Raw genomic sequence first — 25,832 nt, 5'->3', positions numbered from 1 at the left:
CTACTCCTGCTCCTATCTCTTATGTTCTTATCCGTGATCATTGCATGAGGATGGGATCAGCCTCCGCTGTGACACCTACCCACTTACGCTCATCAACAACGTTCGCCAGTGAGGAATGACCACTTGAGCGTGGGACAGGGGAGCTTTAGGACTACAACCCCGGGAGGGTCTTCACAAGACTCAATAATACCCCAGCCAGTTTGAGTTCGGGGGATCCACGACGGGGCAGGTGGCTGTGAGTTTGGTGGATGAACTGCTAATGTTCAGAGGGGGGGAAAAAAGGGAAGGATACTGTGTAGAGTGCATGGCAGCAATTGTACTCCTAATTAGGCCGCTGCTCCCAAGCCAACATCAAACTCCATGGTGGACATCAACGGCACAAAGTCTCAACTCCACGATCGGTACAAACATATAAAAGCAGCTGATTACCTGGAAAGAATCAACTCAATAACACTGTGAGTATATATAAAATAGTTTAAATATTCTAATGGAACTACACTGAGAAACAAAAATAAGGTCTATCTACAATATATAAAAAAATGATTGCGTCTACGTGTCTATAAATCCTTGCTTCCCATTGTCAAGTTTTTGTCACAGTTCCATGTCAGCTTTTCCCATTATAAATTCCACACTTATAACAGGGACTGCCTATGTAAACATTGTCACTCTGTAATGACAACTTTCCACCAGTGGTGGCACTGCAGCACCTTAAGTTTGCTCCTCAGCCCGCACAGGAAAAACTCCGATGCTCCACGCCACTCTGTATTAGCTGCGTCCCAAATTGCAGCTTTGGAATTAGAAATAATAGTATTATATGCGTGCACGCTTTTCAGACCAGGAGGCCGCTTTCGGACTGTATTGTATACACCTGTGAGGACGCTCACAGGTTTGTGGAGCTTTGGAGTTGGAAGTGGCTTAGCCAGTCACATGATGTTCACAAGACTCAATAAAACCCCAGCCAGTTGGGTTCGGGGGATCCACGATGAGGCAGGTGGTTGTGGGCCTGGTGGATGAACTGGTAATGTGTAGTGTAATTGTTAAACCTTTGCTAATAAACCAACTAGTTCTTAATGGCAATGTGTTGCTATGAATTCTTAAGCAAAGGACCCGTGAAGCAAATACATTACACAGGCCGTTCGGCCGTCTGCTTGATGACATCAGCTGCAAAGCTCTCGGCGAACTAGCATACACAGGGCGATTACACGTAGGTTGTCATCAGAGCTGAACCCAATCCCCACGGGGCACAGACAGTGCGACCACCTGCTCCACCGATGGGAGATGAGGGACGACCCGAAATGCGACTGTGGCCTCGAGACCCAGACTATGGAACGCACCACATCAACCTGTCCGCGGAGATATGTTGCAGGAGGCACCTCGGGTGGCCATCGGATGGATAGCCAAACTAGATAACCCATCATAAGCTTTTTCCCATCATATGAACCTGTCATGTATGTAACCACAATGTAACACCACTGTATTACTGTCTACTCTAGCATACACAGATGCACACCTTGACCACAGGGGATGAACTTGTGGGCGACACTCCTTACCTGATCACACAGGTATAAAAAGGGAGGTCCCACGCAGGGTCAGCTCTTGGAGTCCTGTGAATAAAGAGTTAAGATCACAGAGTGACCTTGTCCCCAGAATGTGCCTCGTGTGGTTTCATACTGTAGAGTAAGGACTTTACAGAACCAACAGCAACAAGGTAGTATTATATAAAAATAAGCACAGTATATATGACTTTAACCTAGGCACTGAATTACTGGTCCAATTAGCCCTGCAGTCTAACCCCATTTCACCTGAAAACCACGTTTGGTTTTGGCACATCCAACTAAAGGGCGATTAGTATTATATAAAATAAAATACTGCAGCATAAAATTCACAGAAAACTTTTGAAATATCGATAATCAGAAATGGTTACATACACGTCTCACTGTGGGGTCTGACCTCTGCCCGACCATAATACAAAATCTGTCATAATCCAGAGACGTGAGTTCAAATCCCACCACAGCAGCTGGGGAATTTAAATTCAGTTAATTAAATTAAATAAATCGGGAACAAGGCGCTAGTCTCGGTAATGGTGACCATGAAACTATAAGATTGTCGTAAAAAAACCCATCTGGTTTACTACTGCCCTTTAGGGTAGGAAATCTGCCGCCCTTACCCGGTCTGGCCGATATGTAACTCCAGACCCACAGCAAAGTGGTTGACTCTTAACTGCCCTCTGAAATGGCCCAGCGAGATACTCAGTTGTAACAAACCGTTGCAACAAAGTCAGCACTGTGTGGGAGCACCTTCACCACACGGACTGCAGCGGTTCAAGAAGGCGGCTCACCACCACCTTCTCAAGGGGCAATTAGGGATGGGCAATAAATGTCAGCCTGGCCAGCAATGCCCACATCCCAGGAACGAATAAAATATTAAAGGGGGGAGTTCCCAAGCACTCTCAATACATTGACCACATGCAGGTCAGGGCTCCTTCTACAACTGCCCCACAAAATGGACCTTAACCTCATGGTGGGAGCAGCACTCCTAACTGCACGGCACTGAACTTTCCACTTCCCAAAACAGCTGACTTGGTGTACGGCTGCCAGATTAGTGATGGTTGTGGGCCATTTCCTGCTGTGGATTTGGGCCTGTAGCTGAGATGAGACCAGTTTTTTTTTTCATGCGAGAGGCTCGGCAGAATGATACCACGGGGACCTCCGTCATTGCGGCTGGCCTGGCTTTGAGCACCTGTCCACACTGTGAGAAATGGTGTCTAACCCACAGCCCTGCCATTCTACAGCATAGACACGTTGAAACGTTCGCGCAGGCTGTGCACGCATGGCTGCCGAGCTCTTCGCCTCCGCCAACACTTTGTTCTACTCAATCCAGACAATCTTCTTCTGCTCCTGGAAGATGCTTTCCTTTACCGCCCTGATCAGCTCCTCGATGTTGTTCCACGAGTTGGGCTCTACAGAGGCAGAAAGGCACGGCACCGACTCGAGATGCTTCTGCTCGATCCGCTGCTGCTTCAGGAACTCCTCGTCGTGGCTGCAGGACTTCGGGGCCAATTTCCTGAAAGAAAGAGAAGATGTAAGGGTTGCGTTCATTCCTCGCAAGGCCGACACCAGCCTCAAGGCCTTTCAACGTGCTGCATTCAGTTACTGTGTGCAGTTTTGGGTCTCCTTATTTAAGGAGGGATATACTTGCATTGGAGGCAGTTCAGAGAAGGTTCACTGGGTTGATTCCTGAGATGAAGGGGGTTGTCTTATGAAGAAAGGTTGAGCAGGTTGGATCGATACTCATTGGAGTTTGGACGAATGAGAGGGGATCTTATTGAAATGTATAAGATTCTGAGGAGGCTTGACAGGGTAGATGCAGAGAGGATGGTTCTCCGCCTGGAGGAATCTAGAACTGGGGGCATAGTTTCAGAATAAGAGGTCGCCCATTTAAAATGGAAATGAGGAGGAATTTCTTCTCCCAGAGGGTTGTGAATCTTTGGAATTCTCTGCCCCAGAGAGCTGTGGAGGCTGGGTCTTTGAATATATTTAAGGTGGAGATCAACAGATTTTTGAACGATAACGGAGTCAAGGGTTATGGGGAGCAGGAAGGAAAGTGGAATTGAGGCCAAGATCACATCAGCCATGATCTTATTGAATGGCAGAGTGGGTTCGAGGGGCCGAATGGCCTCCTCCTGCTTCTGTTTCTTATGTTCTTATTCAGGCGCCTCTGGGAGGTGGGGGTTGATTGATAAAAGGCCAACTGGGTGAAAGCAGGAACTATCTCAGAACAGGACAACATCGTGCGTCTAAAGTTAGACTCAATGTTCTTGAGCTAAGCGAGAGAAGGGATGTGTAAGATATGTACCTGTGAGTATGCTCACAGGTTTGTAGAGCTGTTGACCCTCTGTGACTTTCAGTTCTGCGCGGAGGGGATTCCTGTATGGGCTGCTCTTGCACACCCTCCATTTTGCCATCCTCGTCTGCTGTCCGGACAAGCCATGGCATTCCACCTTGCCGTCCGGAGGAGGTGGGGGTCCCCAATGGAGGGCTCTCTATGTGGGAGTCCTCCCTCTATTTATTCGGGACTTGGTCTGGCGACTGTTGCATGAGGCAGTCCCATCCAATCGGTTTTTAAGTCGGTTCAACGAGTCCCAGGCCGACTACATTTTCTGCGGCCTGGAGGAGTCCGTGTTCCACGTGAATGTACAGTGTGTGAGGTTGCAGCCCCTGTTCCAATATTTAAAGGGGTTGCTCCTCAAATTCTGGTTGCACTTTAGTCCCACACTCCTGATCTTTGGGCACCCTGTGCGGAGGGGAGCGGGCAGGTCGGGAGGCCTCCTCGTAGGACTACTCCTGGGCACGGCCAAGGGGGCCATCAGCCGGTCCAGGCAGCGGGCGGTCGAGGGGGTCATTCAGCCCGACTGCCTGCCTCTCTTCCACGGTTATATCCGAGCCAGGGTGTCCCTGGAGATGGAGCACGCGGTGTCCACCGGTACGCTCGCGGCCTTCCGCGAGAGGTGGGCGCCGGAGGGACTGGAGTGCATCATTTCAACAGGGAACAGAATTTTAATTTGATTTGTCAAGATTCCCTTTAACGTTTATTTGTTAATTTACGGGCTCGAGTCAATGTGCCCCTGGACCAAAAGGGGGCACTGGGTTTGAAGTTACAATTTAAAATATTTGTATAGTTGTTGCATTGTGAGTGGCTCAGCCAGTCACATGATGTTCACAAGACTCAATACAACCCCAGCCAGTTGGGTCTAGGTCATCCACAATGAGGCATGCAATTGTGAGCCTAGTGGATGAACGGGTAATGTATAGTGTGATTGTTAAAGCTTTGTTAATAAACTAATTCGTTCTTAATAGCAACGTGTTGCTATGAATTCTTAAGCAAAGAACCCTTGAAGCAAATACATTACAGGAGTGAGAGGTGAATAAACCTGCTCCAGGTCAATGGTCAGTTATCTCTGGTGAAGATTGCGGACGTTGGATGCAGATAGGAGTGGGCTCACCTGTAAGGTTCTGAAGCCCCAGACTGCCGACACATGAGAAAGATGAAGGAGGGGCCACTTGCGTGAGGCACCGAGAGACTCTTCCCGCCAGTGGAAATGTATCCGAGCAGGAGTCACATTTTACTCCTCCCATGTTCCCCCACACACCTGGTGAAGGGGGTTGGCCCCGTCTGGATCGTGGTTCCATCAGCACCTGGAGCGCCCCAGAACCTCACCCAGGTAGTCAGTCTTCATAATGTGGGCCTAGGCGTTGACTGTTTGCAGACTATTCTCCTTTAAGGGCATCACAGCTGAACTGAGCCTTATCCACAAGTGTACTCCACAGCATGGGGTGACTGGCTGGAGATCAGAGCTGACATTTTGTTAACTCTCTTTTACCTGGGACACGGAGGCAAACTGCACCAAGGCTTTTCCTCAAATGCTCCCCGCACCCCCCCCATCCTCTTCTCCCGAGGTCAATGCTGGGACGCAAGTCCTACAGTCCTCTAATTGCTCAGCCAAGTGTTTGTTCAGTAGGTTTACATTTCGTGCCCCAGGACCCATCATTGGCCAACATGGAAAGGCCTCCCCCTCCCAGAATGCTTTGTGGTATGGCTCACAGTAGCCTGAAGGTGGCAGTATGGCCACCCCTAGCAACGTTAAGTGCAAAGGTCAGCGTCAGGAAGGAATGTGCATGAAGGAAAAATTGACAACGGTCAGTCTCACATGGAATGGGTTGAGATCCCAAAACATTGCGAAGGATTAACTACACCATTTGGGTCAAAATAGCAACAACAACAACTTACATTTATATAGCACATTCAACATAGCAAAATGTCCCAAGGCGCTTCTCAAGAGCGCCATCAGTAAAAACATTTTTGACACAATAGGAGGTATCAGGACAGTTGACCAAAAGCTTGGTGAAAGAGGTTGGTTGTAAGGGACATCTTAAAGGAGGAGAGAGAGAAGTAGTGAGGCGGAGAGGTTTAGGGAGGGAATTTCAGAGCTTGGGACCCAGGCAGCTGAAAGCATGGCCGATAATGGTGGAGCGATTGGGGATGAGCAGGAGGCCAGAATTGGAGGAGCGCAGAGATCTCGAAGGCTTGCCGGGCTGAGGGAGGTTACAGAGGGGGCGAGGGATGTGAAAACAAGGGTGGTGTTGTGATCACGTGAAATCGAGGGGCACTGCAGCTTGAGAGATCAGATCAGCTACCTCAGCACAGGTCAGAGGGGGTGCCAACCCTGGGGAGTTTTCTGGTTGCTATTTTTTTTTTTTTAATTCGTAGCCAATCGTTCCAATTCTTTGTCAAATCACAAACGCCAGAGGTCACCTTGCACACGCCAAGGATCACTCTGCGCCAATGCTCTTAGCCAAAAGGCCTAGAGCCACTGCACCGTTCCTGGAAGTACTGCAATACCAGGTTCGTGCCATGGAGGTGGATGGGTCAGGTCCCCCACACACCTCCGTGGAGGTGGATGGGTCAAGCCACCCCACCCACCTCCTGTTTCCAAAAAAGCAAGCATATACCTTCCTGATCCAGGGAGAACCACCCGGAGGTCATGGTGGCTACTCCCCTGTCAGGTCAGTTACGCATGATCTTAGCCAAAAGGGCTATGGGCCAGTGCCACACAAGGAAGTGCAATTACCAACTGAGCCACCAGGGGGAGCATGGACCCTCCATTTGATCCCTTCTGCCTCCCCTCCACAGTGAGGACGTTACCTTAATTTCTTAATGTTTTTGGTGGTCACTTTGATATGAATGATGATGGTGTAGATCTCCTTGCCAATTAGATCCTTGGCAGAGTGCACTCCGATTGGCAGCAAGCCATGTTTGTTCTAAAATGGAATGCAAACTCTCAATTAAAATTTGGAAGGCACTTTACAGAAATCCCACTTATGCTGGAGAGGAGAGTCATGTGTAACTGCTGCTGTACCCAACAGAGGAGCAAGACTCTCTTCAAACCCAACCTTAAAGAAAGACTTGCATTTCTATAGCGCCTTTCACGGCCACCGGATGTCCCAAAGCACTTTACAGCCAATAAAATACATTATTGAAGTGCAGTCACTGGTGTAATGTGGGAAACGCGGCAGCCAACTTGCGCACAGCAAGCTCCCACAAACAGCAATGTGATAATGACCAGATATTCTGTTTGTGTTATGTTGATTGAGGGATAAATATTGGCCCAGGACACCGGGGATAACTCCCCCTGCTCTTCTTAGTGTCGTGGGGTCTTTTATGTCCACCTGAGAGAGCAGACGGGGACTTGGTTTAATGTCTCAAAGAATGCACCTCCGACAGTGCGGCACTCCCTCAGCACTGCACTGGGAGTGTCAGCCTAGATGTTTGGGCTCAGGTCTCTGGAGTGGGCCTTGAACCCACAACCTTCTGACTCAGAGGTGAGAGTGCTGCCCACTGAGCCACAGTTTCAGGAGAAACACCTTTATCCAGAGAGTGGTGAAAATGTGGAACTCACTACCACAAGGAATAGTTGAGGCAAAATGCAGAGATAAATTTAAGTCTTGCTTTAGAATCAGAGAATATTGCAGATACCGATTGAGGCCATTCATTCCATCATGTCTGGGCCAACGCTCCGAAAAAGCTGTCTAATTAGTCCAATGCTCCGCCCTTTCCTCATAACCTGTAACATTTTTCTTTTACAAATGTTTTGTACAAACTTTATCCGCCTTTTCTCTTACTCATTTCAACCTCGCTGGTGTCCTCCATAGTGAACCTCCACCTTTTAGTAAGTTTCTCTATAACAAAAGGCTCAGCCTACATTGGCACCTCCATCTCCAAAACAGCTTGTCCTCTCCTCAATATTCTGGGCAAACAGCACCAGGCCTTTATAGTGCTGCACGTTATAACTGGCTGGCGCTGAGATGTATGCAGGTCGTGCACTCCCATTAGTGCCCGCTGTATTTGTAGGGTAACCGAGAGCTGGAGGTAGAGTCCCACTCATGTACTCATCATCATCATAGGCAGTCCCTCGAAATCGAGGAAGACTTGCTTCCACTCTGAAAGTGAGTTCTCAGGTGGCTGAACAGTCCAATACGGGAATTACAGTCTCTGTCGCTGGTGGGACAGATAGTGGTTGAAGGAAAGGGTGGGTGGGGAGTCTGGTTTGCCGCACGCTCCTTCCGCTGCCTGCGCTTGTTTTCTGCATGCTCTCGGCGACGAGACTCGAGGTGCTCAACGCCCTCCCGGATGCTCTTCCTCCACTTAGGGCGGTCTTTGGCCAGGGACTCCCAGGTGTTGGTGGGGATGTTGCACTTTTTCATGGAGGCTTTGAGGGTGTCCTTGTAACGTTTCCTTTGTCGTGTCGGAGTTTCGAGTAGAGTGCTTGCTTTGAGAGTCTCGTGTCGGGCATGCGGACAATGTGGCCTGCCCAACGGAGCTGGTTGAGTGTGGTCAGTGCTTCGATGTTGGGGATGTTGGCCAGGTCGAGAACACTGACGTTGGTGCGTGTATACACACACATACAGGAGGCAACACTGAGGTGGGTATGGGCCACACAGTACTAGTAGCATATATTGTGTCAGCCGTGGCTCAGTGCACAGCATCCTTCCCTCAGTGTCAGAAGTTGTGGGTTTAAATCCCACTTCCAGAGACTTGAGCATAAAACCCAGGCTGACACTCCTGGTGTGAGTACTGAGGGAGTGCCGCACTGCTGGAGGTGCCGTCTTTTGGATGAGTTGTTTTCCCGTCTGCTCTCTCAGGTGGACATAAAATATCCCACGGCACTATTTCGAAGAAGAGCAGGGGAGTTATGCCCGGTGTCCTGGTCAATATTTATCCCTCAATCAACATAACAAAAACAGATTATCTGGTAATTATCATATTGCTGTTTGTGGGAGCGCAAATTGGCTGTTGCGTTTGCTATTTTACAACAGTGACTACACTTCAATAGTACTTCACTGGTTGTACTGGTCGACACCTGCGTCTGCACACATTCTGAGGCTGAACTCCAGGATATAGTCGATGTATTTACTGAGGCGTATAAAAGCAAGGGCTTGACGCTAAACATCCGTAAGACAAAGGTCCTCCACCAGTCTGTCCTCGTCGCACAGCACTGCCCTCCAATCATCAAGATTCACGGCGCGGCCTTCGACAACGTGGACCATTTCCCATACCTCGGGAGCCTCTTATCAACAAAGGCAGACATTGATGCGGAGATTCAGCATCGCCTCTAGTGCGCCAGTGCAGCCTTCGGCCGCCTGAGGAAAAGAGCGTTCGAAGACCAGGCCCTCAAATCTATCACCAAGCTCATGGTCTACAGGGCTGTAGTGATACCCACCCTCCTGTATGGATCAGAGACATGGATGATATAGAGAAGACACCTCAAGTCGCTGGAGATATATCACCAACGATGTCTCCGCAAGATCCTGCAAATCCCCTGGGAGGACAAGCGCACCAACATCAGTGTCCTCGCCCAGGCTAACATCCCCAGTATTGAAGCACTGACCACACTCGATCAGCTCCGCTGGGCAGGCCACTTAGTTCGCATGCCAGACACGAGACTCCCAAAGCAATTGCTCTACGCGGAGCTCCTTCACGGCAAACGAGCCAAAGGTGGGCAGCGGAAACGTTACAAGGGCACCCTCAAAGCCTCTCTGGTAAAGTGCGACATCACCACTGACACCTGGGAGTCCCTGGCCAAAGACCGCCCTAAGTGGAGAAAGTGCATCCGGGAGGGCGTTGAGCTCTTCGAATCTCAACACCACGAGCGGAAAGAAATCAGACGCAGGCAGCGGAAGAAGCGTGCGGCAAATCAGTCCTTCTCCCGACGAATGTCTGTCCCACCTGTGACAGGGTCTGTGGCTCTCGTATTGGACTGTTCAGCCACCAAAGGGCTCCTCGATTCCAAGAGACTGCCCATGATGATGATGACTGGTTGTAAAGCTCTTTGAAAGGTCAAGACAGATGCTATATATATGCAAGTCTTTCTTCTTTCTATTGCACATCTACAGGAGCTCCTGGGCACACAGCACAGAGGTAAGCTTTACTTTTTAAGTACAATGTGTATAAAGAGAAGAAAACGTGATCCAAGTAAAGGCCAAGCATCCCACCAAACACACTCCTTCCCACAGAGCAAGTGAAATCTGCCCTGCCACAGACTCGAACCCAGCCATTTAATCTCCAGGCCCCACGTGAAAACTCCCTGATCCCCCAAAAATAGTCAGGCAAAACTTCAGGATAATCGTGCACGTCTCCGACATTGTGCCCCGGCCGATTGCGCTCAGTCACAGGGGACGCAGCAGTCACGCACACAATTTCGCAGCCCGTCATATTTTGTGTTAAAAAAAAAACCGGGAACCCCACTGGGGGTCGCAAAGCTCAGCTCAAACCCTACACCCAATTATTAAAAGAACGTGGGCTGGATTCTCCAGTTCTGTCCGCCTCTCTTTTCGGCCCGGAGGGACGGCAATGGCGGCGGTAAGCTCTTGCTTCCAGCGCCCTGCCGTGACGTTCGGGGCCGGTTTCGGTGAGGGGCGCCGGTGCAGTACCGCCCTGGTTGCGACACCGGCTCGATTTTTGCCTCCCGCCCGATCCGTAGCGCCCCCTAGTGGAACCGCCTGTGAAAGCGGGCGGCCCGAGCTGTAGTGATGTCATCAATGCCGACCTCAGGTAAGTGTGAGCGGTTTTCTTGCGATACAATGTTGTGCTGGCGTGAGTTATTCATTGGGAATGTTTTTGGTGGGTTTTCTCAGGTTTTTTTTTTCTCCCCCCTGGCCTCTCTCAGGGCGCTCCGAGCACGGCTCTTTAGCTCGGGATTGTCCCATGCCCAGCCAGCTTAGCACCCTAAGAGAGGTGTGCAACGCCTCCAGTTGGTGATATTTCTCCACCAATTGCTGGAGAAATATCACCAACGAAGTCTCCGCAAGATCCTACAAATCCCCTGGGAGGACAGGCGCACCAACATCAGCGTCCTCGACCAGGCCAACATCCCCAGCATTGAAGCACTGACCACACTCGATCAGCTCCGTTGGGCAGGCCACATAGTCCGCATGCCAGACACGAGACTCCCAAAGCAAGCGTTCTACTCGGAACTCCTTCATGGCAAACGAGACAAAAGTGGGCAGCGGAAATGCTACAAGGACATCCTCAAAGCCTCCCTGATAAAGTGCAACATCCCCATTGACACCTGGGACCTGGCCAAAGACCGCCCTAAGTGGAGGAAGTGCATCCGGGAGGGCACTGAGCACCTCGAGTCTCGTCGCCGAGAGCATGCAGAAATCAAGCGCAGACAGCGGAAAGAGCGTGCGGCAAACCAGTCCCACCCACCCCTTCCCTCAACAACTATCTGTCCCACCTGTGACAGAGTCTGTGGCTCTCGTATTGGACTGTTCAGCCACCAAAGAACTCACTTCAGGAGTGGAAGCAAGTCTCCCTTCGATTCCGAGGGGCTGCCTATGATGATGAGTGCTCCGCCCCACACTGACTGACTTTTTCCAGGCGCTATCGGGACCACCCTGCCACCATTAACGGCCTGAAATCTTAAAAGCCGAAAACCCAGCCCTGTGAATCATGCGGGGTTTGGAACATTGCAACAGAAGCTTTAACTACCACACCTGTCAACTTGGCAATAATCAGTCCGCTCTTCCCACTCACACACCACCCACGTCAAATAAAAGCTGTACCTTTGCTATAACGTCTCTGATAGCTTCAAGTGTGATGCACTCGTAATTGTCCTGGTTCCCGATCTTTTGCAACGAGAATCGGGTTTTCGTCTTCAATTGCTCCTCGGTGACTATTTCTGGAAAAGAAACAGGCATGGCAGTTCTACTATTTACAACAGGGTGATGAAACAAAGCTGTCACATCCAGCAGCGGCCTGTGAATCTGCACAGAAGCCCATACTGCAATGTCGGCTGTGGATCAGTGCGTAGCACTCTCACGTCGGAGTCAGAGGGTTCTAAGTCCAGGCTGATGCTCCCCGCACAGTGCCGAGGGAGCGCCGCGCTGTCGGAGGTGCCGTCTTTCGGATGAGACTTCAAACCGAGGCCCCGTCTGCCCTCTCAGGTGGACGTAAAAGATCCCACAGCACAAGGTGTATGCCGAGAGGATATTTCCACTCATAGGGGAAACTGAAGCTAGGGGACATAGTCTCAAAATAAGGGACCGCCCATTTAAAACTGAGATAAGGAGAAATTTTTTCTCTCAGAGGGTTGCAAATCTGTGGAATTCTCTGCCCCAGAGAGCTGTGGAGGCTGGGTCATTGAATATACTTAAGCCGGAGATAGACAGATTTTTGAGCGATAAGGGAGTCAAGGGTTATGGGGAGCGGGCGGGGAAGTGGAGCTGAGCCATGATCAGACCAGCCATGATCTTATTGAATGGCGGAGCAGGCTCGAGGGGCCAAATGGCCCACTCCTGCTCCTATTTCTTATGATCTTATGCATTTCAACAGAAGAGCAGAGGAGTTATCCCCGGAGCCCTGGAGCCAATCCTCAATGAACATCACTAAAAAATAGATTTTCTGGTCATTATCACATTGCTGTATGTGGGACCTTGCTGTGTGCAATTTGGCTGCTGAGTTTCCTAATTTCAACAGTGACTACACTTCAAAAGTAATTAGCTGCAAAGTGCTTTGGGACATCCTAGGTCATGAAAGGTGCTATATAAATGCAAGTCTCGCTCTCTTTTTACAGGGCAGGTGGAGGCCATTCAGCCCACGGCCCCTGTGTTGCTCTCTGAAGGAGTTTTCCAATACATAGAAACATAGAAACTAGGAGCAGTACTAGGCCATTCGGCCCTTCGAATCTGCATCGCCATTCAATATGATCATGGCTGATCCTCTATCTCAACACCATATTCCCACTTTTTCTCCATACCCTTAATGTCTTTTGTTTCTAGAAATCTATCTATCTTGTTTTTAAATATATTCAGTGACTTGGCCTCTGTAGCCTTCTGTGGTAGAGAATTCCACAGGTTCACCACCCTCTGAGTGAAAAAATTTCTCCTCATCTCAGTCCTAAATTTCCTACCCCGTATCCTGAGACTGTGACCCCTTGTTCTAGACTTTCCAGTCAGGGGAAACATCCTCCCCGCATCCAGTCTATCCAACCCAGTCAGAATTTTATACGTTTCAATGAGATCCCCTCTCATTCTTCTAAACTCCAGTGAATACAGGCCAAGTCGACCCAATCTCTCCTCATACAACAGTCCTGCCATCCCGGGAATCAGTCTGGTGAACCTTCGCTGCACTCCCTCTAAAGCAAGTATATCCTTTCTTAGGTAAGGAGACCAAAACTTCACACAATACTCCAGGTGCGGTCTCACCAAGGCCCTGTATTACTGTAGTAAGACATCCTTGCTCCTGTACTCAAATCCTCTTGCAATGAAGGCCAACATACCATTTGCCTTTCTAACTGCTTGCTGCACCTGTATGTTTGTTTTCAATGACTGGTGTACAAGGACACCCAGGTCCCTCTGTACATCGACACTTCCCAAGCCATCGCCATTTAAATAATACTTTGTCCTTATGTTTTTCCTACTAAAGTGGATAACTTCCTATTTATCCACGTTATACTGCATCTGCCATGTGTTTGCCCACTCACTCAACCTATCTAAATCGCCTTGCAGAGTCTTTGCATCCTCCTCACAACTCACAATCCTACCTGGCTTTGTGTCGTCAGCAAACTTGGAAATATTACATTTGGTTCCCTCATCCAAATCATTTATATATATTGTGAATAGCTGGGGCTCAAGCACTGATCCCTGTGGTACCCCACTAGTCACTGCCCGCCACCCTGAAAAAGACCCGTTTATTCCTACTCTCTGTTTCCTGTCAGTTAACCAATTTTCAATCCATGCCAATACATTACCCCCAGTCCTATGTGCTTTAATTTTGCACACTAACATCTTATGTGGGACTTTATCAAAGGCCTTCTGAAAGTCCAAATACATTACATCCACTGGTTCTCCCTTATCTATTTTATCAGTTACATTCTCAAAAAACTCCAGTAGGTTTGTCAAACATGATTTTCCTTTCATAAATCCATGTTGACTTTGTTTGATCCCGTTGATATTATCTAAGTGTGCCGTTATCACATCCTTTGTAATAGAATCTAGCATTTTCCCTACTACTGATGTCAGGCTAACAGCTCTGTAGTTCCCCGTTTTCTCTCTCCCTCCTTTTTTAAATAATGGGGTTACATTTGCCACCCTCCAATCTGCAGGAACTGTTCCATAATCTATAGAATTTTGGAAGATGACAACCAATGCATCCACTATTTCCATGGCCTTTCTGCAACTCTTTAAACATTTATATTTCAATTGTTTATAGATTTCCCTTTTGAACAGAGGATTGAGGGTAATTCTGACGGGACTGGACAGGTTAGATGCAGGAAGGATGTTCCCGATGTTGGGGAAGTCCAGAACCAGGGGTCACAGTCTAAGGATAAGGGGTAAGCCATATAGGACTGAGATGAGGAGAAACTTCTTCACCCAGAGAGTGGTGAACCTGTGGAATTCTCTACCACAGAAAGTTGTTGAGGCCAGTTCATTGGATATATTCAAAAGGGAGTTAGATGTGGCCCTTACAGCTAAAAGGATCAAGAGGTATGGAGAGAAAGCAGGAATGGGGTACTGAAGTTGCATGATCAGCCATGATCATATTGAATGGTGGTGCAGTCTCGAAAGGCCGAATGGCCTGCTCCTGCACCTATTTTCTATATTTCTATGTTTCTATGAAAGCTATTTTGGATTCTGCTGCGATTGCAATTCCAAATCGGACAGAGCATGTCCGAACCAACGTTCTCCAAACTTCTTCCTTTTTTTTGGTGATAATTTTCAATTTATGATCCCCAGTTCCCAACTCACCAGCCAGTAGAAGCAACTTTTCCTAATTTACCTACTCCACCTTTGTGTAGCCTCGAACACACAGTGCCATCCAAGCTCCGCGTAGTCTCAGAGACCCACAGAGCCCAGTCTCCATTAAACTATTGGGTACATTTTGTGAAAAACCTAGGCAGGACTTAGGAAGATAGGAACAGGAGGAGGCCATTGATCCCCTAGAGCCTGATCCGTCAATCAACAATATCATGGCTGATCTGCTATCTCATCATCATCATAGGCGGTCCCTCGAACGAGGATGACTTCCACATGAGTTCACAGATGTTTCAATGAAGGACCCGATATTCCAGTCCTGAACTCCAGTTGAGGAGGTGGAAGATGCCTGTGCATGGATTTCTTTAACGTGTGGTGGCCGTTGCACACCAGCCACCACACGGGCTTAACAGAGCTAGGTCTTTATCCAATGGCAAGGTTTAACCAGGACGACTGGAGACTTGCTCTGCTGCACGGATCTAGTGCGCACACATATTGCCCCTGGGCCCTCGGCTCTTCTGGGCCCCATAACCCTATTTGCCGCACCACCGCCATGATCTCTCGCCGTTCCTCCGCCACAAACACTTGCCGCACCTCCGCCACGATCTCTCACCGCTCCTCCGCCACGATCTCACACCGCGCCTCCGCCCCAAAAGTCCGCCAAATCTCCGCCACGACCTCTCGCCGAATCTCAGCCACGATCTCTCGCCGAATCTCAGCTGCGATCTCTCATCGCTCCTCCACCTCAATCACTCACCGCCCATCCGCCCCGACCTTCCCGCTCCTCAGCTGTACCTGGGCCCCGGCGACGTTCCTGCCCATGCTCCAAATGGCGACTTCGGTTTTGATAGCGTCGCCCAGTCGCCCACCTCGAAATCGTCGCCCACTTGGAGCAGCTCGCGCTGGAAATTGTAGCGGGGTTCTCTCGGAGGTCGGGGGGGGGGCACGATGCAATCTGCGACCTAACTCCACTGCGACCCGCATTTGCCCCAGAACCCTTAATATCTTTGGTTAACTAAAATCTAACAATCTCAGATTTAAAATTAACAATTGATCTAGCATCAACTGCGGAATAGAATTCCAAACTTTGACCACCCTTTGTGTGTAGAAGTGATACCTAACTTCACTCCTGAAAGGCCTGGCTTGAACCTTTAGGTGATGCTCCCTAGTCCTAGATTCCCCAACTAGCGGATGGAGTTTCTCTCTATCTACCCTTCCAGGAGAGAAATGAGGATTTTTTTTTAAACGCAGCGAGTTGTTGTGATCTGGAACGTGCTGCCTGAAAGCTTGGTGGGAGCAGTTTCAATTGTAACTTCCAAAAGGGAATTTAATAAGTACAATGGTAACAAAGGGGAAAAAAATTGCAGGGCTGTGGGAAAGGGACTGGGAATTGGGAATCATTGGACAGCTCGTTGGGACAGCCGGCACAGGCACGATGGGCCGAATGGCCTCCTCCTGCTGTAGTGCCCAATGTGAAGAAGCTGTACCTACCTGGCTGCACCACATCGAAGTCGGCTGCGGATGGAGACTGGAGCAGGCGGCCCATCAGGGCTTTGGCCAACATTGTCGGCATGATGAGCACCGGCCTCTTTTGCTCGACTGTGATTGGCTGAACCAGGCTGTAGGGCAAGAGCTGTTCAACCTTATCTGCGATTTAAGCACACGTCACAGTTTCAATCGATTTTTTGGTTTCAATCCCCCACCGCCTTCCTAAAACACTTTCCCTCCCCAACGCCACCACCTAGCTGGGGGGTTGGATAAACGACACTGCTCCTGGAACAATGTTACTCTTGGGCTGTTTCTTAGCTAAGTGAGCATTGCTTGCATCCAATTCTAAACAGTATGTTTTTTTTTGTTTTATTCATTCGCGGGATATGGGCGTTGCAGGCGAGACCAGCATTTATTGCCCGTCCCTAATTGCCCCTTGAGAAGGTGGTGGTGAGCCGCCTTCTTGAACCGCTGCAGTCCGTGTGGTGAAGGTGCTCTCACAGTGCTGTTAGGGAGGGAGTTCCAGAATTTTGACCCAGCGACGATGAAGGAACGGCCGATATATTTCCAAGTCAGGATGGTGTGTGACTCGGTGGTGCTCCCATGCACCTGCTGCCCTTGTCCTTCTAGGGGGTAGAGGTCGTGGGTTTGGGAGGTGCTGCCGGAAAAGCCTTGGCGAGTTGCTGCAGTGCATCTTGTGGAGCGGTGAATACAATCATTGGGTACATCAGGACCAAGCCCAATTCTGTCCCTCTCTAATACCCGCACACATAGAGGCACCGGGGAAGGTTGATACTAGAACTGAGAGGTTATACCTGTCAGCAAAGGCTGAACAGGCTGTGGCGCTTAGCTCTCGAAAAGAAAAGGCTGAGGAGTGACCATATAGTCTCAGAATAAGGGGCCGCCCATTTAAAACTGAGATGAGAAGGAATTTCTTCTCTCAGAGGTTGTAAATCTGTGGAATTCTCTATCCCAGAGAGCTGTGGAGGCTGTGTCATTGAATATATTTAAGGTGGAGATAGACAGATTTTTGAGCGATAAGGGAGTCAAGGGTTATGGGGAGCGGGCGGGGAAGTGGAGCTGAGTCCATGATCAGATCAGCCATGATCTTATTGATTGGCGGAGCAGGCTCAAGGGGCCAAATGGCCTCCTCCTGCTCCTATTTCTTATGATCTTATGTGGATAGATCCATGAAGCAAATACATTACAATCTCCAGGACCCCCTTTGCCACAAAGGTCTGACTATGAACTTCCCTCTTACTCTTGACATGGAAAGGAAGCATTCAGTAGAATGTGACTCACTTTCATGGCAGCCTCTGAGGGAGGTACAATTGGTACTGGGCAGATGCTTCAGAGGGATGGCAGGCACAATCCTCACCCGATCCTGACACGACTTCTTCAGCTTATCATCGCTCTTCATAAGCTTCAGGAAAGCCAAGCAGTAAGAACCAGAACGGTGAGAAGCGTAGTCTTATAACTCAACATAAACATTTCAAAACTTGCAATAGGGATATAAGGCTCAACAATCTCTTCAATAAATGCTCAAGGGTCATTACTTTTATTTCAACATTATCTCCGCCGGCAAGGCCCATCCTCTGGATTAAATCCCGATTACATGATATATTCTTAAACAAAACAGGGAGCAGTTTTCTGTTTGAATAGTGAGACCCTAAAACTGGTGACGGATTGATTCCTGGGATGATCGGGCTGTCCTCTGAGGGGTGTAGGGTTCGGAAATCCACGGCCGCATTTGAAACACCGTAAGGACAAGAAAACTAACATGGGATCGTTCCATACACTAAATGAACATTTTTGGCCAAGTAAAAGCAGGCTGGAAAAACGTGTGGGCGGATACAGACATTGTGGAATCTGGCTCACAAGCGAGACCGAGGCACTGGCCAATGGGGGAAAAGTGCATTCTGGCCGGCCAATCAGGGGTCGAGTCGGGCCTGAAGTGGGGAAATCTTCAACCAGTAAGGACACCCCGGCCCAGTTTGAAAATGACTCCCCCCCCCCCCACCCCCAAATCAAACTACGAATGTGGCCCATTATCTACCTAATTAATATGGACAATAGCTCTGAATCAAAACTATGAATCAGTGCAGGAATGGCCCACTGACTCCCAGGACTATAACGAAGGACCCACAGACTTTTGGGCATCTATGTGCACTGAAACAATACCCTGGTCCTCACATCTGCGTGTACCTGTGACATCTTCTGATTAAATATTCAAAACTATCTCCCCGCCCAAACTTACACAATGGACCACCCACTGGGTTTGAGCGCGAAAAGACCAGAACTGAATTGAATGCAAATATAGGACACAGAACCACCAGAAAGACAGTGGTGGAGAAAAGGAGTTGTGGAGAAAAGGAGTTGTGGACCAAAAAGGAGCCGAGAGAGTTTTGCAAACTTTGATTTTGGTCAAGACTAAAAACCCACGAGCCAACCTCCTGGTTAGTAAGTGGCAGCAGGTGCTGCTGTTAGCCCTGAACACACTGGACAGGGTGAGAATAGTCGAAGCATCAGGCTGGAGCACGCAGAGCTGTGCAGACCTGGACACCTGGTTCAATAACCTGGATTCACAGCTGCAATATCGAAGAGGAAGCCCGAACAGCAACATAAAGCCCACCCCAGAGGGACCCCGAGCTGAAATAAGTGCTACAGAACCCGGGAGTTGATAGGATTGTGAATATAGCCCAAACCCCCTCACAGACTCAATTTAGGATAGGAATTGGTAGGGCGGGTGGGAGTGGGAGGTGTGGTTGTGTGTGAGTGGGATGTTTTAACCTCTTGTTTTCCCCTTCCCTGTTGCGAGATTTTTCAGATTTTGCCATTACTGCTATTTATGACCTCTTCCTATGCCCTCTATCTTCGTGTTTGCTATTCTAAATAAACAACATTAGCCATTTTGTACTCTTACCCACTGTGTCTGGTGCCCCGTTACTCACCCACCCTCATAAATCGCACGTACAGAACCCAATGGGTGTGTGGATTCGAACCCACACCCCAAGCTCCCCTTACAGGAGAGATTGAGTAGATTGGGCCCATACTCTCTGGACTTTAGAAGAATGAGAGGTGATCTCATTGAAACATACAAGATTCTGAGGGGGATTGACAGGGTAGATGCTGAGAGGTTGTTTCCCCCGGGCTGGAGAGTCTAGAACTGGTGGGCATAGTCTCAGGATAAGGGGTCGGCCATTTAGGACTGAGATGAGGAGGAATTTCTTCACTCAGAGGGTGGTGAATCTTTGGAATTCTCTTCCCCAGAGGGTTGTGGATGCTCAGTCGTTGAGTATATTCAAGGCTGAGATAGCTAGATTTTTGGACTCTAGGGGAATCAAAGGATATGGGGTTCAGGCGGGAAAGTGGAGTTGAGGTCAATGATCATCCATGATCTTATTGAATGGCGGAGCAGGCTCGAGGGGCCATAGGGCCTACTCCTGCTCCTATTTCTTATGCTCCTAAGACATGGTGCTTGTACAATGACCAGGTTATTTGCCACTTTACCATTTTCTCTCTCTCATTCTTCTGGAAGGTTCTTGTCAGTGCGTAGATTTTAACCAGGAGGAGCTGGTAAGCTCTGGAAAAGAAAGAGGGAGATATGGCATTAAAAGCAATCCAGTTTCACCTCACCATCGCCAGGCTGATCAGGTCAGAGCCTTACTCGCCACTGAGTCAGGAGGTTGTGGGTTCAAATCCCACTCCAGGGACTTGAGCAATTAAATCCAGGCTGACACTCCCAGTGCAGGGCTGAGGGAGTGCTGCACTGTCGGAGGTGCCGTCTTTCGGATGAGACGTTAAACCGAGGCCCCGTCTGCTCTCTCAGGTGGACGTAAAAGATCCCACGGAAATATTTCGAAGAAGAGCAGGGGGAGTTATTCCCGGTGTCCTGAGGCCAATATTTATCCCTCAATCCACATCCCTCGTGGGATCGCCTGGGAAAGTGGGCAGTCTGATCTGCCCCGGCGGCGGTGAGGGAAGGAATGCCGACACGAGGTCAGTGTGATTGGGTTTTTGTTTTATTTTTCCGATTAGTTTTATGTGGGGCAAACAGAGGAATCAGGAATGGGGTTTTTTTGGTAATTTTTTTTCCCCCAGGGAAACCTCTCTCAGGGCGCTCCGAGGCCAGATGTTTAGCTCGGGATTCTCAGTTGCTCAGCCAGCCGAGCGACCTGGGAGAGGTGTGTAATGCCTCCCTTGGTGCTCCGCCCCACACTCAAGGCCCAGCTGCTGACGTTTGTGGCCGCAGACGCAAACCGTTTCCCGGGGCGCAAAATTGACCGTCCCCGCCGCCATTCGCGCCCGAATAAACCTCCGACCGAAAATCCAGCCCTCGAACCCCCTTACCAAAATGAGCCACCTCACCCGTTGCTAGATTGAAGTCGATTTGCCCTTAATCCGCCCGCCCCGCGTGCCAGTTTTGAACGAAACGGCCCGTACTGTACCTGCTGTAACTGGGGATGGTCCCCTGCTCCAGGTCCTCCATGGTAAAGGGGTCGACACGGGCACACAGCCACTCGCATTTGGTGTGGCGCCCAATGTCCAACACGTGCAGGATCTCGTCACACTTGACCGGCAAGGAGCAGCTGTCCACGTGACCCAGAACGTTCAGGTTGACGCGGATGTAGAAGGAATCATTACTCACCGACTCCTCGCCCTCGAGGGCCCTCTCAAGCTTCCTGTAACCTAGAGGTCCACATCATTAACGCCGGCATGAGAGAAACATCCTCGCACACGGGCAGACACAGATACAAAGAGACCGATGTGGCGGGGGACGGGAGGGGCAGGTACACTCACGGAGCACCCCGCGCGCACGTTGGCTCCACGCGCACAGGCGAGCGTGGGCACAGATGTACGTGAGCACGGTCACGCACAAACATGGATACATACATGTCAGCCGCAGCTCAGTGGGGAGCACACTCGCCTCTGGGTCAGAAGGTTGTGGGGGTCAAGTCCCACTCCAGAGACTTGAGCACAGCAATCTAGGCTGACACTCCAGTGCAGTGCTGAGGAAGTGCCGCACTGTCGGAGGTGCCGTCTTTCGGATGAGACGTTAAACCGAGGCCCCGTCTGCTCTCTCAAGTGGAGGTAAAAGATCCCGCGGCACTATTTCGAAGAAGAGCAGGGGAGTTATCCCCGGTGTTCTGGGGCCAATATTTATCCCTCAATCAACATAACAAAAACTGATATCTGGTCATTATCACATTGCTGTTTGTGGGAGCTTGCTTGTGTGCAAATTGGCTGCTGCATTTCCCACATTACAACAGTGATTAAACTCCAAAAGTACTTCATTGGCTGTAAACACTTTGGGACGTCTGGTGGTTGTGAAAGGCGCTATATAAATGCAAGTCTTTTTTTTTCTTTATGTGTGTGTGTGTCCCCCGAGGTGACTCACGCTCAGGCACGCGCCGAGGAGGTTAAGGAGCTGCACCATTGTGACTCCATTCTCCTGCGTACATGCACCACACTCCGACAGCAGCAACCTGCATTTACATAGCGCCTTAAATATCCCAAGATGCTTCATAGGAGCATTAGCAAAAAGAAATTTGACACACAAGACGATATTCGGACAGGTGACCAAAAACTTGATCGAAGAGGTAGGTTCTAAGGAGCTTCTTAAAGGAGGAGACGGAGGCAGAGAGGTTTCGGGAGGGAATTCCAGAGCTTGGGGCCCAGGCAGCAGAAGGTGCGGCCAACAATGGTGGGGCGATGGAAATCGGGGGCTGTGCAAGAGGCCTCCTCAAGGTAGCCCATCAATGAACTTTTCACCAACTAAACAAACATCACATTAGAGTAGCTTCTGTTTCTGCCGACTTACCCTCTTCACTCTGTGGAAATTGGAGCGATCCTGCCAAGGAGCACCTGCATAAGGCCCAATAGGTGTCCTTTTCAGTACAGTTCTGTAGCGAGATCCCCCTCCCTTCTTCCAGCTGAAAAAAGATTCAGATACACCTGAGACTAAGGGATTGAGTAGTCTTACGGGTTGGAAAGTGATCCTTTCACCTCTGCCTCTGACTCCTTGGTTCTTTTTTATTCGTTCCTGGGTTGTGGGCGTCGCCAGCAAAGCTGGAATTTATTGCCCGTCCCTAATTTCCCCTTGAGAAGGTGGTGGCGGTGAGCCGCCTTCTTGAACCGCTGCAGTCCGTGTGGTGAAGGTGCTCCCACAGTGCTGTTAGGGAAGGAGTTTCAGGATTTTGACCCAACGACGATTAAGGAACGGCGATTTCCTTCCAAGTCAGGATGGTGTGTGACTTGGAGGGGAACTTGGAGGTGGTGGTGTTCCCATGTGCCTGCTGCCCCTGTCCTTCTAGGGGGTAGAGGTCGCGGGTATGGCGAGTTGCTGCAGTGCATCTTGTAGATGGTACACACTGCAGCGACGATGCGCTATTGGTGGAGGGAGTGAATGTCTAAGGTGCCAGTCAAGCGGGCTGCTTTGTCCTGGATGGTGTTGAACGTCTTGAGTGTTGTTGGAGCTGCACTCATCCAGGCAAGTGGAGAGTATTCCATCACACTCCTGACTTGTGCCTTGTAGATGGTGGAAAGGCTTTGGGGAGTCAGGAGGTGAGACACTCGCCGCAGAATACCCAGCCTCTGACCTGCTCTTGTTGCCACAGTATTTATGTGGCTGGTCCAGTTAAGTTTCTGGTCAGTGGTGACCCCCAGGATGTTGCTGGTGTGGGATTCGGGGATGGTATTGCCCATTGAATGTCAAGGGTCTGTGGTTAGACTCTCGATTGTTGGCTTGATCTCAGCTCAGCTTGATTGGATGGAAGTATTTTCCCTCTGCCAACTGCTCAGGCCCTATGTGAAGTGAAGGTGGGGATGTCCGATCTAAATTCCCAATGGGCAGGACTCCACTGCAAGAACCTAACCCAGCGTCTATACTCAGTAGCAGTCGCAATCAGAGTGACCTTACGGGAACCAAGTTGGAGCCAAGACGCAGATCAGCCGTGATCTCATTGAATGGCGGTGCAGGCTCGAGGGGTTGAATGGCCTGCTCCTGCTCCTATCTTCCTATGGTATGGCAGGATTGGAAATGTCACAGTGGTGTAGGGAGCACACTCTGACATTGGTAGCGTTCTTGCCTCGAGCTTGTGTTCAGGTTAGGAGACCAATTCTGTCAGAACCGATGCCAGCAGAACAGATACAACTGCTTCCCATGGGTCCGCAAGGAGGGGGTACCACCAATAAGTAATGGATAACCCACCTGTAATGTATGCCCCTGTGAGGATGCTCACAGCTTTGTAGAGCTGTTGCATTGTGAGTAGCTTAGCGTCTCATGTGATGTTCACAAGACTCAATAAAACCTCAGCCAGTTGGGTTTAGGGTAGAGTCTAACCACATTCAATGGCATTACCATCCCCGAATACCCCACCATCAACATCCTGGGGGTCACCAGAAACTTAACTGGACCAGCCACATAAATACTGTGGCAACAAGAGCGGGTCAGAGGCTGGGTATTCTGTGGCGAGTGTCTCACCTCCTGACTCCCCAAAGCCTTTCCACCATCTGCAAGTGATTATGAGCCTAGTGGATGAACTGGTAATGTGTAGTGTGATTGTTAAACCTTTGTTAATAAACCAACTGGTTCTTAATAGCAATGTGTTGCTATAAATTCTTAAGCAATCACGTGACTGGCTAACACCACTCATAATGCAACAGCTCTACCAACCTGAGCATACAACATTACACCAGTCACTCAGTCTCTGTGTACTGAGGCCAAACCAGTGCAGACTGGATCACACTGCTCAATTAATTACCCCACTGACCGACCCTGATTGGAGGTAATGTCTCTAAATAAATAACTTGCATTTATATAGCGCCTTTTACCAAATAAAACTTGCCACATAAGGAGATATTAGGGCAGTCGACCAAAAACTTGGTCAAAGAACTAGGTTTAAAAGAGCATCTAATAGGAGAAGAGAAAGACGGAGAGGTTTAGGGAGAGAATTACAGGGATTATGGAGATATAATTACATAATCAAACTGATATTAAATCCTGAGACTAAATTAGGTACTCGTTAGTTTCTTCGGCAGCACCTTCCAAACCTGCGAACTCTACCACCTAGAAGGACAAGGGCAGCAGGCGCATGGGAACACCACCACCTCCACGTTCCCCTCCAAGTCACACACCATCCTGACTGAGAAATATATCGGCCGTTCCTTCATCGTCGCTGGGTCAAAATCCTGGAACTCCGTCCTGTTGTATATGCAGACTATAGATGTACTCTCTGTGTAGCCACTGTGTGGTTGCATAAGATGGAGACTTGTTTACCTGATGTATTATCAATAAGGTTTACACTGTGTATATACATGCTGGCACCACTAGAGGGTGCAACTGGTGGAGACCGGGGGTTTCCTGCCCTGGTAGCATGGCCCAGTATAAAAGGCTGCCCACCATGCTTGTGCTTCACTCTGGAGTTTGGAATAAAGGACCAAGCTCGCTACAGTTTGAGTACAACACATTGCCTCGTGGAGTCATTCAAAAGTACATTACAGACATAATGCGTCCCTAACAGCACTGTGGGAGCACCTTCACCACAAGGACTGCAGCGGTTCAAGAAGGCCACTCACCACCACCTTCTCAAGGACAATTAGGGACGGGCAATAAACGCTGGCCTTGCCAGCGACGCCCACATCCCAGGAATGAATAGAAACCTCAAACTGATACAAAACGCTGATATCTACTGAAGGTGGAGGATCTCTTTAACTGTTCATATTTGTTCACTACAGAATCATCCAGAATGATCCAACATCCTGTGGTATTCTAAACAGCCTCAACGCTATCAGCACCAAGGTAAAGTTTTGTAAAAAGCAAAGTTCGCTATGAAACCATCGAAGTTTAAGACACACCTGGAGTACTGCATGCAATTTTGGTCTCCGTATTTAAGGCAGGATATACTTGCATTGGAGGCTGTTCCGAGAAGGTTCACTAGGCTGATTCCGGAGATGAGGGGGTTGATGTATGAGAATATGTTGAGTAGGTTGGGCCTCTACTCATTGGAGTCCAGAAGAATGAGAGGTGATCTTATCGAAACATATAAGATAATGAGGGGGCTCGACAAGGTGGATGCAGAGAGGATATTTCCACTCATAGGGGAAACTAAAACTAGGGGACATCATCTCAGAATAAGGGGCCGCCCATTTCAAACTGAGGTGAGGAGGAATTTCTTCTCTCAGAGGGTTGCAAATCTATGTAATTCTCTGCCCTAGAGAGCTGCGGAGGCTGTGTCATTGAATATTTTTAAGGCGGAGATAGACAGATTTTTGAGCGATAAGGGAATAAAGGGTTATGGGGAGCGGGCAGGAAAATGGAGCTGAGTCCATGATCAGATCAGCCATGGTCTTATTGAATGGCGGAGCAGGCTCGAGAGGCCAAATGGCCTGCTCCTGCTCCTATTTCTTATGTTCTTATGTAGATTGAGCCCATTCAGCTTATGTTGGCTCTCTGCTAGTTTCCACACAAGTACCAGATGATAATTATGTTGTTACAGTTGGTAAAACACCATCGTAAAGCACAAGAACTAAACT

General features: G+C 49.3%; 1 protein-coding gene across 1 annotated transcript in view; it reads right to left on the bottom strand.

Annotated features, from left to right (window-relative positions):
- Window positions 1-523: 523 nt before the first annotated feature.
- LOC139230277 (caspase recruitment domain-containing protein 11-like) overlaps window positions 524-25,832 on the bottom strand; it is a 113,704-nt gene continuing 88,395 nt past the window's right edge. Inside the window, 8 exon segments of the mRNA XM_070862105.1 lie at window positions 524-3,063; window positions 6,703-6,818; window positions 11,622-11,737; window positions 16,302-16,457; window positions 17,601-17,721; window positions 19,809-19,881; window positions 20,747-20,987; window positions 22,120-22,231. Of these exon segments, the coding sequence (XP_070718206.1) occupies window positions 2,712-3,063; window positions 6,703-6,818; window positions 11,622-11,737; window positions 16,302-16,457; window positions 17,601-17,721; window positions 19,809-19,881; window positions 20,747-20,987; window positions 22,120-22,231 (1,287 nt within the window). The 3' untranslated portion in view covers window positions 524-2,711.

Source organism: Pristiophorus japonicus, chromosome 19, assembly GCF_044704955.1.
Source record: "Pristiophorus japonicus isolate sPriJap1 chromosome 19, sPriJap1.hap1, whole genome shotgun sequence".
In the NCBI taxonomy this organism is placed as follows: domain Eukaryota; kingdom Metazoa; phylum Chordata; class Chondrichthyes; family Pristiophoridae; genus Pristiophorus; species Pristiophorus japonicus.
Note: the sequence above shows the minus strand (reverse complement) of the source record. Positions and strands in the feature narration are given on the sequence as shown.